Source organism: Zootermopsis nevadensis, unplaced genomic scaffold, assembly GCF_977971745.1.
Source record: "Zootermopsis nevadensis isolate Lab colony 2312 unplaced genomic scaffold, Znev_1.0 Znev_ptg000003l, whole genome shotgun sequence".
Lineage (NCBI taxonomy): Eukaryota > Metazoa > Arthropoda > Insecta > Blattodea > Termopsidae > Zootermopsis > Zootermopsis nevadensis.
In genome coordinates, this window is record NW_028259135.1 from 10621506 (window position 1) to 10635798 (window position 14293).

The 14293-nt window shown below is 38.0% G+C and overlaps 1 protein-coding gene across 5 annotated transcripts in view; it reads left to right on the plus strand.

Moving 5' to 3' along the window:
- The window catches only part of LOC110836259 (inositol polyphosphate-4-phosphatase type I A), a 59116-nt gene that overhangs the window by 36214 nt on the left and 8609 nt on the right, over positions 1-14293 (plus strand). For all 5 annotated transcript variants that reach the window (XM_022077274.2, XM_087342483.1, XM_022077275.2 and 2 more), the window contains 14 exons: positions 3195-3350; positions 4735-4935; positions 5333-5487; positions 6069-6383; positions 6584-6786; positions 7526-7686; positions 7935-8118; positions 8208-8298; positions 8589-8702; positions 8996-10264; positions 10945-11165; positions 11874-12184; positions 12999-13130; positions 13650-13785. In XM_022077274.2, coding sequence (XP_021932966.1) covers positions 3195-3350; positions 4735-4935; positions 5333-5487; positions 6069-6383; positions 6584-6786; positions 7526-7686; positions 7935-8118; positions 8208-8298; positions 8589-8702; positions 8996-10264; positions 10945-11165; positions 11874-12184; positions 12999-13130; positions 13650-13785 — 3649 coding nt within the window. The remainder of the gene's footprint in view (positions 1-3194; positions 3351-4734; positions 4936-5332; positions 5488-6068; positions 6384-6583; positions 6787-7525; positions 7687-7934; positions 8119-8207; positions 8299-8588; positions 8703-8995; positions 10265-10944; positions 11166-11873; positions 12185-12998; positions 13131-13649; positions 13786-14293) is intronic.

Genomic DNA, 14293 nt, shown 5'->3' on the forward strand with positions numbered 1-14293 from the left:
CAGTACATTGGGAATTGAACACATTTTGGAAATAAATTCAGCTAAATCTTTTGACGTGTGACTGTGCTACTTTCTCTAAAGGTAAAGAAAGAGACATTTCAGTAAAGAAATTCCCTGTGTCGTGTTGAGGATAGATATTATTATTCCGACTCTACTTTTTTACATCTGTTTGTAGAAGTTATGTAACTTTTATTCATGGTTAGGAATCAAAAATTCTCATTGATTTTTTTTTTCTAGTTTGGATAATTTATGAAGAAATTTAAGCACATTTCAGTCGTGTGTCTGAAGGGACTTTTTGCTACTGTAATTTGGGTGGCTTATTTGTTGTTAACTACTTGGTGTATAAAAAATATTGATTTTGTTCACTTCATTATTTATTTTATGCTGATCTTGGAGTGACAATGGCAAGTAGTAATGTAAAAAATGTAATGAATTGACACAGATATCTGAAATACCACTGTTTTAGTGTATCCCCTTAAGTGCAGTTATTAGTGTAGAATTAATTAGTGTAAATTGTACAGTGTTGGTGAGTTGTATATATAATGCATGGTTCTACTGTATGTAATATGCATGATTTATGTTGTAACTAACATAACTTCTTGTTTGCTTCTGTGTCTTCATGTCCTTTTATCTTTGCACCATTTTGCACTTACTTATTAACCGCTCAGTAAAAGGTAGAAATCATCACATTTAATGTCATGCTCTAAGGTGTAAGTAGGCACAGAGTGGAGGTATTATTATTATTTATTTGACTGCAAATGGGTTTTTACCCGGTGGCAGTGGTTTACCCGGTGGCAGTATATGTTACGAAGTCTTAAGTATTAATTTCATGGTATTTATTTTTCTGTTCATAATTTTATTGGTATTACTGAAGTATTAATTTTGCCAGGAATATTGAGTATATGGTGAAGTGATGCTTTTAAAACCTAATTCTGAATATACTGATTTTATTGCCATTATTATATAAAGTACAAGCTGTTGTGTGTTTTTTCTGTCTTATTTTGGTTCTAGTAAAAATATATTATAATAATGTCTTTAAATTGAACTTGGATCTTCTGTGTTCATACAAATTCCATACGACTACAAAGGACTTTGCCTTATAAGAGGATGCTTACGTTACTGAACTGCTTTCTTACAGGGAGCTACTCCCTGTAGCTTTGCAGTAACTTGTTTGTACAGAAAGTAAGAAATCAAGATCAGGTCCCCAGTAGAGGTTATGACAGAAATTGTTTCCTTCAATCAAAATATGAAGATTCCCAAAAACTTTGTAACTTTGTAGGATGTGAGGTTTCCACTGCTGTATGTGTCTGTTCATTATTGTTTGTTGCAGTGTCAAAATCTTGAGTGAAGTATAGCCATTATCTGTATGACAGACAGAAGACACAGCCATTTGGGATGCATACTTAATTTTTGCATAAAAAAATCATAATTTTTTGTTTTATCTTTGTTCCCACTAGAGATTCTCTATTTACAGGTTGTCTCTCTATTTATAGTGTAAATTAATGTAATCGTCAGTAGCAGGACATGTAGCACATCTGAAGAAACAGGTAATGCATAGTAAAGGTTGACTGGAAAACCTCTCATGCTGAGACATCTTGGGAGACAGAAATATGTGATAGAGGATAATATTAAAATTTATATCAGGGAAACAGGCTGTGAGCATATAAAGTGAATTGATACTCCTGTGATTAAGGCCCTGTGATGGGCTCTTGTGATTATAAAGCTTCAGTTTCCATAACAAAAGGGAATTTCTTGAATGGTTATTTATTTATTGCCCGAATGGGGTAGACTGTGAATCGGGAGTTGTTTTGGCTTTCAGGGTCAGCATATTTAATTGTTGTGGTTTGTGCGCTGTATAACATAGCTTTTGGGGTTCCAATTTTCTAAGGAATGGTGTGCGTATGTACTGGAATTTATACCCATTTCTTAAAATGTGCTTTTCATACTGGCTTTATGAATTGTGATGTCTTTGAGTATCACTGTGATGATGTCTGGCAAAATACAACTTTCTTTTTAAGAATTTTTCCAGTGGTTCATTTTTGACAGTTTCCTGTAGTGAAGGGTGAAAAACGTGAAAAATTGGGATCTTGTGCTGGAACTGTATGCAGCATAATTGAGCATCAACTGACGATTTTGATAGTCTAGTATTCCTGTTACGAGGAAAGATGCTTCTGGCATTTGGCTAGCAGTTAAAAGTGGAAACGTGAACTTCGTAATGGCAAACATTAAACTTGAAAGAGGTGTTCTTGATTAGGGATTAACTGGCTGTCTTTTATTAAAGAGTCTGTGAAGTTTATTTATTTGTTTTTTATTTATTTATGGTTTATTTAACAATGTTTCAATTGATATGATAATGTTGAATAATGAATTGAGAAGGTGTGGTAGGAAATGCTTACCTTAATTACAGTACTATCCCTGGAATTTACCTGTAGGAACTGAGGAAAACTACGAAAGTGTTAATCCCCTTAGGTAGTCTCTGTGCTGAGATTTTAACCCATAACCCCCCAAATATGAAGCAGGGATGCTAATCTCGCAACCACAATATCCTGTAATATATGAAGTTATGGTTATAAATTAGTATGTATTTGCAGTACACCTCTTTACTTTTGCTAGAATAAAGCTTAATAGTAGAAGACCGGGTGATCATAACAGCGTTCACATGGCCACTTTGAATGACATTTGAAGACATTTGCATTCTTCTGTTTAAGCAAGATTAATGCAAGTTGTGTACAGTTGTGTGGTGGTAGATGCATAAAATTATGTGTAGAATTTTTTGATGATTTGATGATACTGTATGGTGTGTGAGGTCATATAGCATTGTATGAACTATGAGGATATTCATATGCAATTGGGAAGGATTTAAGAGGAACAAATTGTAACCTTCTTTAATGTAGTGTTCAAGTATTCATCTAAAAGACTTAAGATGACCATGGCAAATCTCAGTCATAATTGTACTTCAGCGAGTATCTGGCACATTATTCCAGAGCCAGCTTGTTTGGTGAGTTTTGTTAAAGATATTGTGATATCTATTGAGAACCACTGGGAAATATAAATGTGAAAGTAGCAAGACGTAGCATTCAGTCCTGTAGCATACTTTACTGTTAAAACATTGTGCAGGCTTTTAATGTTTTTGTTTTAAGACTTTAGGGATATTTTTGCTTCTGTATTGGTTTACATTGCCGTGTGTCCAACAGTCAGTCTCGAGCGATGGTGTCGGTTGAGAGGGAACTTGCTCTTCTACTTCAAGTCTCGAGAGCAATGGTCAGAGCCCCTAGGCGTTATCATTCTGGAACAGTGTTCCATCAAAGTTGACACGCCCACTGCAGAGGGTCCATATGGCTTTCATCTAGGTGAGTAATTGTCTACAGTCACAGAATAGGATAAGTGAAGGTAGTCAGCCCTGTTTTCCCAGTGGCTCTGAAATGACCTTGATGAGTTTCTTGTGTGTAGTATGGTGCAGATATTCCCGAGTCTGAAAAATGACTTCCTGACTGCTGTTAGTGATTCTGTCCTGTATAACCTAAATGGATCAATGGATGTTCATAAATTTTCATATCCAGCAAATATTTCATTTTAGTACAAATGAAATAGGTTAAAAATAGATCATTTTATACAAGGATTGAAATGCAAAATAAGGCCTCAGGTTCACCTCTTAGCATATTAAACTTGTTTTCTGAGTTTTTTTGTTGATTTACATTACTCTACAAGATTTTCAATCCTGCTAAATCTGTAAAATGAAAGAATGTTACCACTAAATAGAAAAGTTCAATAGTTGGCATTGAAAGTAGTATAAAAGTTATGTAATAAAAGTATCTCAAAATTATTTTCATCTGGAAAACAGTTGTAGTATAGTTATATTGTCTTATGTGTGTAATTAAAGGTAATTCTTTAATTCTTGTTTTAAATGAGAATTAGGTTGTCTGGACATGCATGACAGAAGTTTGGTTAGCTACTTCATTTTGAAAAACATACTGAATCATTTACATATTGCATGAGTCACTACTATTATCAGACAGTTCAGTATGTCGCTTGTATATACGTAGCTCACAGTATTCTAGTGAATGCCCAGTATGTGGCAGAAGATTCTCAGACCATTTGTTTTTGGTAAGATAGCCAACATTTCAAAACATTTCATCTTGCAGAAATCCCTTCTGTGCCGTGTTCTTTCAGCATAACTTTACAGACATTAACCATTGTCTTGTTTGTAATATTGCTGGATCATTCCATTAAAGTGAAGTTAAGTGCTTCCTGAAGTCTTGGGTAAATATAATTTTGAAGCATGCTAAATGGAGAACCAATAATGACAACTCTACAGACAATAGTATTATGCAGAGAGAGAGATGAAATAATGACAAGAACATTACAGTCAGCGTGTTATGTTTACTAATGCAACATGAGTACCTGATCAAGTGGAGAATATGGGGATTGTAAGAGAGCTAATCTGTGTTATTTGTATTCCAAAGGTTGTGTTTGTAGGTGTGCATGAGTGGGAGGAAGGCCTTGGCAAGGACAGAAAGTTTCAAGGTCATAAGGGTAGGAATACAGATGTTCTGATGTCCCACGTACAGCAAATTGAAAATGTCAGACAGAGGACATGTATATGCAATAATGTGATCTCTCTGCTTTCATCATTAGGGTCAACTTCTACCAGACTATTTGACACAACATCTCAAAAGACAGCTTTCTTCATACTCACACCCTTGTATAATTGATTAAGCTGTGTTATATTGGTAGTGTTTGATGGAGGACTCAGTCAGCATCTTGCAGCATATTCAGAAGGGGAGAGGGATGCATGGCTGCAAGCCATCCAGCTGGCAAGCTACGACTGCATGCGTTCCCAGCTGCTGGCATTGCAGCAGAGGATGGAGCTGTGTCGGGGACAAGATCCAGATTTGGATGTCCACATGTTGAGGATACGAAGGGGCAACACTGTTGGTAGGTTCCTTGTTTTAATTTATAATATTACATATGTGGTTTCAACGTCACCATGGCACGGTGTGTCCAGATGTGTGACAAAATGCTGAGGAAAAATTTTGGACCTGGCCGGCACGAACAAAATGAATTGAGTAAACTGATAAAAATAATTTTTTTCTGCTGTTTCCCCAGGACTGTCAGAGAAGAAGGACGTGATTAGTGGGGCATGTAGCAGATAAGAAATGTGTAAAAAAAATTTGGAATAAGGAGGTGTGAAAGTTGACCACCTAAGTGTGTTTATGTGAGCCAATTTCAAGAACAGGTTACATTGAAGAAGAATATTGTATATTATTCTCAAAAAATATAATGATAAATTATTTCCTAAAACAGCTTTTTAAATTATGTATGTTTCTACCAGATCCATCTGAACTTCCCCTCTGTGAAATTTCGTTGGCGTGTGACAACCTCCTGTGTGATGGACATGGTCGTCCACCCAACCCTGTGTTGGTTGTTCATGTGTACATTCCTACAGACGCAGTTTGGGTCAAGTATGCCAAAACTGAGGTGATCGAGGTAAGATGTTTGTGATTATGAAACTGCATTTTGAGTCATGGTAGCTCTTTTATTGAATCGACTGGCAGACGGTGAGGCTCGATTCCTGGCAGAGATATTTATATATTCGCTGGATGTGGAATGGCTCTGAGTCACAAAGCTTTCTCTCCATTTGGCACTATTGGAATGTTCTTGGCACTAGACTAGGTGAATGGTCAGCATCATGCCCTGGCCATGCTTTACCCCAAGGGTAAGTACCCCTGTTTTTGTTAGATAGGATGTTGGGTTAGCTTCAAAGCAGGTTTGGATGCAGAGGCTAGGAGAAAAATCCTTTGCCCTTGCGGGGGATCAATCAGTAATCAGACCCTATTCTGACTTAGCTGTCCTAGCTCCTATTATGGTGTAGGTTATGTAATTTTAACTTTTACATGCATTTTTGTTCTACATATTTATAAGGATAATATTATTTGTGGTTTTCAGCATGGTAGTAAGTTTCAAAGATACAACTTTTTATTGTGTCTTCTGAGTTCAGTATGGATGTGTGTGTGCACTGACATCAAGACATCCAAAGGTGATGGATGATTCTCACTTTATTTCCACAGAGGAGCAGTAACCCAGGCTTTCTCAACACGGTAACGTTCCGAGCCAGTGATGGTCTGAGCAGTGATACACGCGTTCGACTTACAGCGTATGATATGCGTGAACACGTATCTCAAACAGCAACGCCTATTGGATCGTCTGTGGTAACATTAGGTGCAGTCCAGGAAACAGACAGACTCCGCATCCCATTGCTCTCTCCTGCTGGTACCACAGTTGGTTTTCTCACCCTCACAGTGTGGAACTTGGAACCTGAAGACAAGGGTGGTAGCACTGAGTCTACTCCATGCAGAAGTGTACCTGAACACGATATAGCTGTAGTAAGTAATAATGTTGTGCTCGTAATTTTGTTTGGTTGACCATATTTTAGGTAAAGAAAACTTTTATGACAATTGTAGATGGTATTTACAGATATGCAAACTGTTCTTTTTTCTCATTTCCAGCCCACAGTTGTTTTGTGTTACATATTACTAGATGTTTTACTTTGGTTAGAAAGTCGTATAAAAGTCGGGATTTGCAGGTGTATTCCCATCGGAGGTCACAGTCTCTGCCTCCTCGACTTGGCACCAAGCTGAAACTTCCACACCAGGGCCAACTTTGTGTCCTGTTCGCCAACCCACATGTGCACACATACCGTTTTCACTCTGGTCTTGGTGGTGATATTTATGTTCATGAGGTTATGGCAGAAAGTAAGCTGTGTTTCCTGTTTCCACAGCAGTTGCTGTAAGTACTGCTTTTGTTAATTTGGAGGCATTATTTGTTAAGTATGAAGTTAGTCTGTATAGCACCGTTGTTCCTAAAGCACTGTTTTTATTCAGTCTGCGTTCGAACACATCTCCTCAAGGTCCAGACTTTACTATCTGGCTTATCTCGACAAGATGCTGGCAGTAGTAACAGTGCTGACCCGATATTAAAAAAGTTCATAGAAAATGAACTGCATTATCAATATAAATTTTCTGAAATTCGATATTAGGTAGTTTTACTAATATTTGTCGACACATTCTAATTTTGGTCGAATTCTGAACAATGTTAGGAACTTTATATGTGTATTGTAACCAGTCTGAAGTCTGAGAACACATCTTGAACAGAAATCAATGGGATTGCGCACATATTAGATTAAATAAAAGGAACAAGAGAACATGTGTGCAGCATTGTGTTACCACACTTCTCTTAACGGACCGAGCCATTGACAAAGGTCAGGAATTCCTGTATGGGGAAACACTGTCTGGGCAATTCCTACCACTCACCAAGTTCAGAGGTCAAATTCACCAGAATTTTTATGCTATTCATTTCCTAAATTGTTTGTTATTCATGTTTAACCATCAGGTTCTAATGCCAGAGTGTCAGTAGGAGTGTAACTTACAATATATCTTTATTTCTTTTTTCGGTACCCAATCCGTCTCTCTTCTGTTCAGACAAATGAACAAGAGGTAAATATTTGTATTTACTGCGTTGTTTGCAGAGCTCTGTGGATCCAGGAAGAAAAGGAACTTCTTCAGGAAGTGGCAGGAATGGGTGAGCTACATGAACCTTGGCACACACGTCAGGTAGAACTGCTAGACCGACATCTCCATCTTTTGCACCTCTACTCACAAGCAAAAGAAAATCTTGAGGCACACAAAGGTATAAGCAGATATTGATTGTGGTGAAAATAATTTGACAACTCTGAGGGTTCATTACAAGTTTTATCTTTCTTGGAATTGAATGTGTAGTTTGCGAGAATCTGTACAAATCTGCTAAATAGTTATTCTGTAGAATAAGCATTGCAGCGTGTGTTGTGTTTATGTCAAGTTTGCATCAGCTGGTGTTTGTAGGGAGTCACTAAGCCACGCAGATGTGAATGTGTCAAGATATTTATTTTCTTCTTACAGGAAGTTTTTTTAAACCAAGTTCCCGTAAAAATGATCGAATGCTAGAATTTGCTCCCGTAAATCTGCATCTGCAACGGATGTGGGTTCAAAATGACACACTAAGAAAATGTGGCTTTTATGATATCATCACCGTGGGAGCCTTCACTGCCCACTCACATAAGTCAAAGAATGGGGGCCTTATAAAGTAAGCAGTGTTATTTACTAAGGAGAAAAAAGCATGCTGAAGGTAGCGTTTTAAGTACGTTTTATATCACAAATGTTTTCTGCTCACAGACTGCTGCAGCAGCTAAAAGAATCACCTTCAAGAACAAATCCAACTCTGCAAGGACCAAGCAAAATATTAATAGCGCACGATGCCATACAAGTGAGTGAGGAATGGTAACTTCCATGACCCCTTGTGGGTTAATAAATATTACATAGACTTCACAAAGCTTACCACAAACCTGCAACCAACCACATTTGCTAGCAGCACAACGGATGGGTGTCATTTGAAAACTCTAATAAATTATGAAAGAAAGGTTAAGTTCGGTTAAGTACAACAGTTATTCAGTTTGCCTTGGGCTGCCGAAGTGATAAGTTTGTCAGACTGCGCTGAGCACAATTTTATTTTCGTGGCATTAGGAAAAGAATTAATGAACTGAGTTCTTGTTTCAGGCTATTAAACAGCTGCGTCAGGAAGTGGTAGATGGAATGAGGGCCCTTATGAAGTTGGCTAAAGAGAAGCAGACTGCTGGAATGCTCCCTATTTGTGAGGATATGATATCCAAGGTTTGTGTTGAAAGGCAAAATATTTTCTGACAATTTTTCATTTATGTATTTTCAATCAGTGTGGATGGTGTCTTCTTCCATGTTAGTGGAGTAAACACTGGAGAGTGACGGACGTTGCTCTATAGTAATCAGTACTTGTTTATATTTTTTTCCCCTTCTTTTCTTACAGATCTTTTACAGAAATATTTTCTGAACTGTTCTGAACATTTTAATATTTTTGAACATGAGGGTACATCATCATAGTTTCTTTTATTGTTTTCACAATTTTGCAAACTGTAGTTTTTGGCTTATAGACACGGATTCTTCTAAGCCTGTGGGACCCAGGGCTTGTTGAAGAAGCTCTGTCCTTTGTAGAGGAACACAAAGTTTCGCAACCTATACCTGAAGACCCTGTTGATGGAGAGGATGGCCCACGCAGTTTGGAATTTCGACATCCGCAAGTACTTTCTCCATACCGGCGCATCACTCAGCAACTTAATTTTGATATGAAGTCACCTGATATAGATGACCTTGTCACCCCAGACAGTCCGCACTGTACCCGAGTTTTCTGGAGCCTTCCACCCAACGGAACAGCTCACAAGGTGGCAGATGCAGACACTGCTTCCATTACAGCATTGAAAAGTTATGGGTCCAGATCAAAAGATTCCCTTTCAGGGAGTGAGACACAATTTGAAATTTTTCCAGATTCTGAAGAAGGATCAAAAGATGGTTCAGACCAAAATGCAAGGGATGAAAATGAAGCGGAGGAGCTGATGAATAATCAGGCCAATCAGGACAGATTAGGAAATTGCAATGACGTGTCAGATGTAGAAGATAGATCAATAGGAATGTCCAATGGTTTTGACTGTGACCTAGGTCGAAGATTTTTGGATACACAGGCCATGTGTAGTTCTCCATCTGCTAACTACTACAAGCCCACGGATGAACCCGAACCATGGGATCTCACACAGCTGAACATTGAAGCTAGTGTCATGTGTCTTGTTAGCAAGGTCAAGTTTCTTTGTGGACGTTGCGGTAGCCCTGCCGTGCGGCTGAGGTCCTCTCAGCGTGGGATGGGAAGATCACGTAGCTTTCGTGGTGGTCTCTCGACTCAGGCTACTGCAGATGAGGGCAGTGGCAAAGATTCTGTGGTGACAGTTCAGCCAACAAGTACCAATGGTGGAAGTAATATTTCAAGCACAGGTGACATTATAGAAAAAAATGCAAAAGAGAAGATTGAGGACAAATCTCAAAGGCTGGAATCAATTGGACTGTCAACTAGTATGAGTAGTGATGACGTGATAAACAAGGCAGTGGACACGGTGCAGAAGGCTGTAAATGGTGCTGTAGGGAGGAACTGTTCTACTGTACGCAACAAATTTACCGAAGGCTTAGACTTTGCTTCTATCGTGGATTGGACATGTGAGTTGCGTCCCAGCATGAGGAAACTTCGACAAGCCATGGATGGTCTGTTGAAGACCGCGAGACTCACACACAGTGTGTTTCGAGTACAGGAGGATGTGCGAGGTGCACAGAGAGCTTGCAACGTGCGTTACCGTCGAGATGTCTGCTTTTCACAGGCTGTGAGTTCAAGTAATGTTTAAACTTAATAGTAGAATAAATTGTAGTGGTATTTCTGTATTAATTTATTAGTACTCTTCAGATATCATTCAGTTCAGTCAGGTTTGGATTGTCCAAATATTCCTGTCTTCCAAATTTTTCTGCTATATTAAGTATATTTGAGGTACAGTATCTCACTGTCGTAGATTGTCTCATGGCTTTTCCTGTTTTGTGTCATCCATTTCCTGATTCATGGCTTTAGTAAATGATGTCATTAATATTATCATTGCAGAATAACTTCAATGATTGGTGCTGCATTAGTAACATATAAATTGAGTAGTATTGAAATTATCATATTATTTATGAAATGTGATCTTTTATTTTGAAGGAAGAACAAAAATTACAAGAATTTGGAAACATTTTGATAGTAAAGCATGTGGATGTAAGAGGGATGAATGATTGGAGAATTAAATGGGAAGTAGAAAATTAGTAGAAAATTTTGTGATTTTGTGCTTCTTCAAGTATTGGTAAGCAACTGAGACTACAGTGGGCTAGATATATACTTGTGTGAAGCAAACCAGGTATATTTTTAAAATGTTGGCAAAACCTTGTAGATGGTTGCCACACGGAAGTCTGAGAAGGAAGTGGGCCAAGTAATTCTGCATTTGTTTCTAAAAAAATATTAATGTGCATCTTCTGGCAGCTGACGTCTCTTGTAGTGGGGCTGATGGCCAAGCTGTGGTGCCAGAAGCCAGACCCCACATTCCTCATGGTGCTTACAACGCTCGGACCTCTCATCTCGTTTGAGGGGCTACTGAGCTACTGTGGTGATGAGATTGATATGTGGGGGGACATGGCTGTTGCTGTTGAGGACCTCCTGACAGTGACCTTCACCCTCACTAGGTGCACAAACAGCAGCTCCAAGTAAGTATAGAGCAGTAGGAAAAGTTAACTCAGTAGTAGTGTGTTGGAGACAAGACATAAGTGCTTGTTATGCATTACATATAACAGCATGGCGAAAGAGAACAGTTGTGGGATCCATAGTCACGCTGAGAATATGGGCTTTCTTATTGGAAGACTATCTTATGCGATTGGTATCAGGGATCTTTTAGGTCCTGCAATCAAATGTTGGAAGGAAAAATTAATCTTGTAGGAAGATGATTGTTTTCCAGGATGTTGTACTGTGTAATCTGGTAGAACTTTACTGATATTTTAGAGGTGCCTGGAAGACGGTCATCTTCATACTCACCACTGTCAAAATTTGGAAGTCTCTCCTAATCTTGTACTTCATAAAATTTGCACTTTTTCAGGTATGTACATTGCTGTTGTCTTTGTAGAAAGTATTGAACTTGAAGCTTCCATATGTAATGTAGCATGAAACTCATCTCACTTATTTTCAGTGAGAATTGTGAATGTGACTTCATTTCTTTCCCACGGACTAAAACTATCTTAGCTGGAATTAAGTTGAAGGTTCAGTATTGCTAATATTGGAGCTTGCCATTTGGATGCAGTCATGATCAATTTCCATTCACTTCTCAACCTTACAACCTGTCTTCCTGTCCCCCATTCATTACTTTCTAATTCATTAAAATGGCCACTTCAAAGAAGTTTACTGGTTGTGCTGTCTTACAGATCCTGTTTACCATCTTCACCACAGCAGCATCCAGTTCCACGTGTCGTTGGTTCCCGTTCAGCTCTCACTGTTGTTCTTCCCGTGCCGGACTCCGTGCATTCTATGCTACCTCTCTCACAGTCATCGAGGTCTTTCACTGTAACTCCTGTTTTTTTCAATGTTGGCATCAATGAGATGGCAACATTGGCAGAGAGTCTGGGTAACACCAGACCTCAGGACAAGAGCAATCTTGACAATTATGAGAGGGTAAATGAGTACTACCACCGCTTCCGAAAGCTTCATCTTCCAGCGGATCTCCCAGGACAGAGAGGTAAAATGCTGCGTATGCGTATACACTGTCGTCGTCATTAGTAATGAGCATGATTGGGTGATTGCAGGTGTCACAGAACAAAATGTTGTTTACTTCTTAAGGAGGTTATCATAAGAAACTTTTCCTGTGGTTTAGAGAGCATTTTGTGGATCTTATAAATAAGGATGAGGTGGACAGTATGTTAGCGTACATGAGAGATGAGAAATTGATTCATTTCACTTGGGAGGAAAGGAAGGAACCAGTTTGGAGACCTAGGCACAGATGGGAGGATAATGTTAAAGTGGTTCTTAAAGAATCAGTGTGTGTGGGTGTGGACTAGGATAATATGACTAGAGGATTCATTTAGAAATTTATATGTAATACCTAGGATTTTTATATAATAAGTAATTTTTAATTGCAGATACCTTTGCCTCACTTTATGCACAATTATTCAATTATTAATTTTGATGAACTTGGATTATAATTTTCTGAACATAATGGCTGAGTAGTTGGTATTCCTGCTTCATATATAGAATGTCCCACGTCCAAATATCAGCCTGGAGATTGACTATTATGACTGAGGTTTTTTTTGTGATTTTCCTCCATGCCACCAGGGAAATGTTGAGATTTTACTTTAAATTAGGTCACATCTTCCTTCTTTATCACGTTTTATTATATATTGATCATCATATTCAGTGCTATATATTCTGAGCTGTTGACAGTATCATTAAATGAACTGTAGATAATACATACCAAGTTTTGTGCATTACCATTTCATCAGTGTGATGTTCTGCAATATTGTACAGCATGCGCCTCTGCAATATTGTTTGTGTAGGGCCTACGTGTGCCCCTCTACAGCCATCTCTGTTAGAGCTAGTGGAGAGCCTGAAGGTGGCCGTGCATACTAAACAGAGTAAGAACGTGGATGTACTGCACCTCTCATCACGGATCTGCCGCAGAATGAAAGGTAACATGTATCCAGCTTGATAACTTTTAGTTGTAGACATGAGAGTACCATTTGAATGTGGCTAAGTCCATATAAAATTTTGTAAAGTTTTTAAAATGTTTCATCGTACGAAACGTCATATTTACGTCTTTAACCGCATACATTATAGGTTAAACCTTCAGTTTGATTGTTTGGTAAATATATATATATATATATATAGTTTAATATGAATAACTAGCTCATTTTATTTTTTGTGAATGGAAGAAATTAAATGAGTGAGAAAGACGTAGAAAACTGTGCCCATTTTACCACAGATGCTAGACAAACTGATTGTGGCTTCAAGTCTTGCAGCCCCAAGACAGCTGTTTAGCTTAGAAGAGTGTGTACAGTGGAGTAGTGGGTGTTCGGAGGAGGAATTACGGCAGTTCCCTGAGAAGAATATTTTATTTCACTGTGGTTGAAAGTCAGTCGAGAATGTAGGTGTGTTATGGCTGCAGCTCATAAATGTTTTTTTTTACATTTTGTTTACTGATTCTGTAGGTCTTCGGTTTACAAGCTGCAAAAGTGCCAAAGACAGAACTGGGATGTCTGTGACTTTGGAGCAGTGTCATGTCTTGGTAGCAGAGTACGGCCTGTCAGAACACGAGATTCAGCGACCTCTTGACTGCATGAGAAGGTGAGATCCTGTGTAGTGGAAGCAAATTTTTATGCTTTAATTTATTCAGAGTTGAGATTGTAGATATTTGTCTTCCCATCTGCTATAAAAAAAACAAAAATAAAACATACAAAACTATAAATGTACCTGTTATTTTCTATGGATGTGAAACTTGGTCTATCACATTAATGGAACAACACAGATGAAGGATGTCTGAGTACAGAGTGCTGAGGTGAATATTTGTACCACAGAGGAATGAAGTGACTGGAGAAAACTGGATACTGATGTGCTTTATTATTTGTTTTTTAATTTATAGTGTAGTATTATCACTGTATTATATGTAACAATTGGCAGTAAACACTGTCTAACTTAACCTAACTTAAGGATAAATTGTTTGGTTAGGTTACATTTTTAAACACTTGTATTATAATTGGATCTTTGCATAATTTGATTTTTGATATTAGATGCAGTTTACAACCTTTATGAGTTATTAAATGGATTTTACATATGTTTGATATTGTTTTCCAAC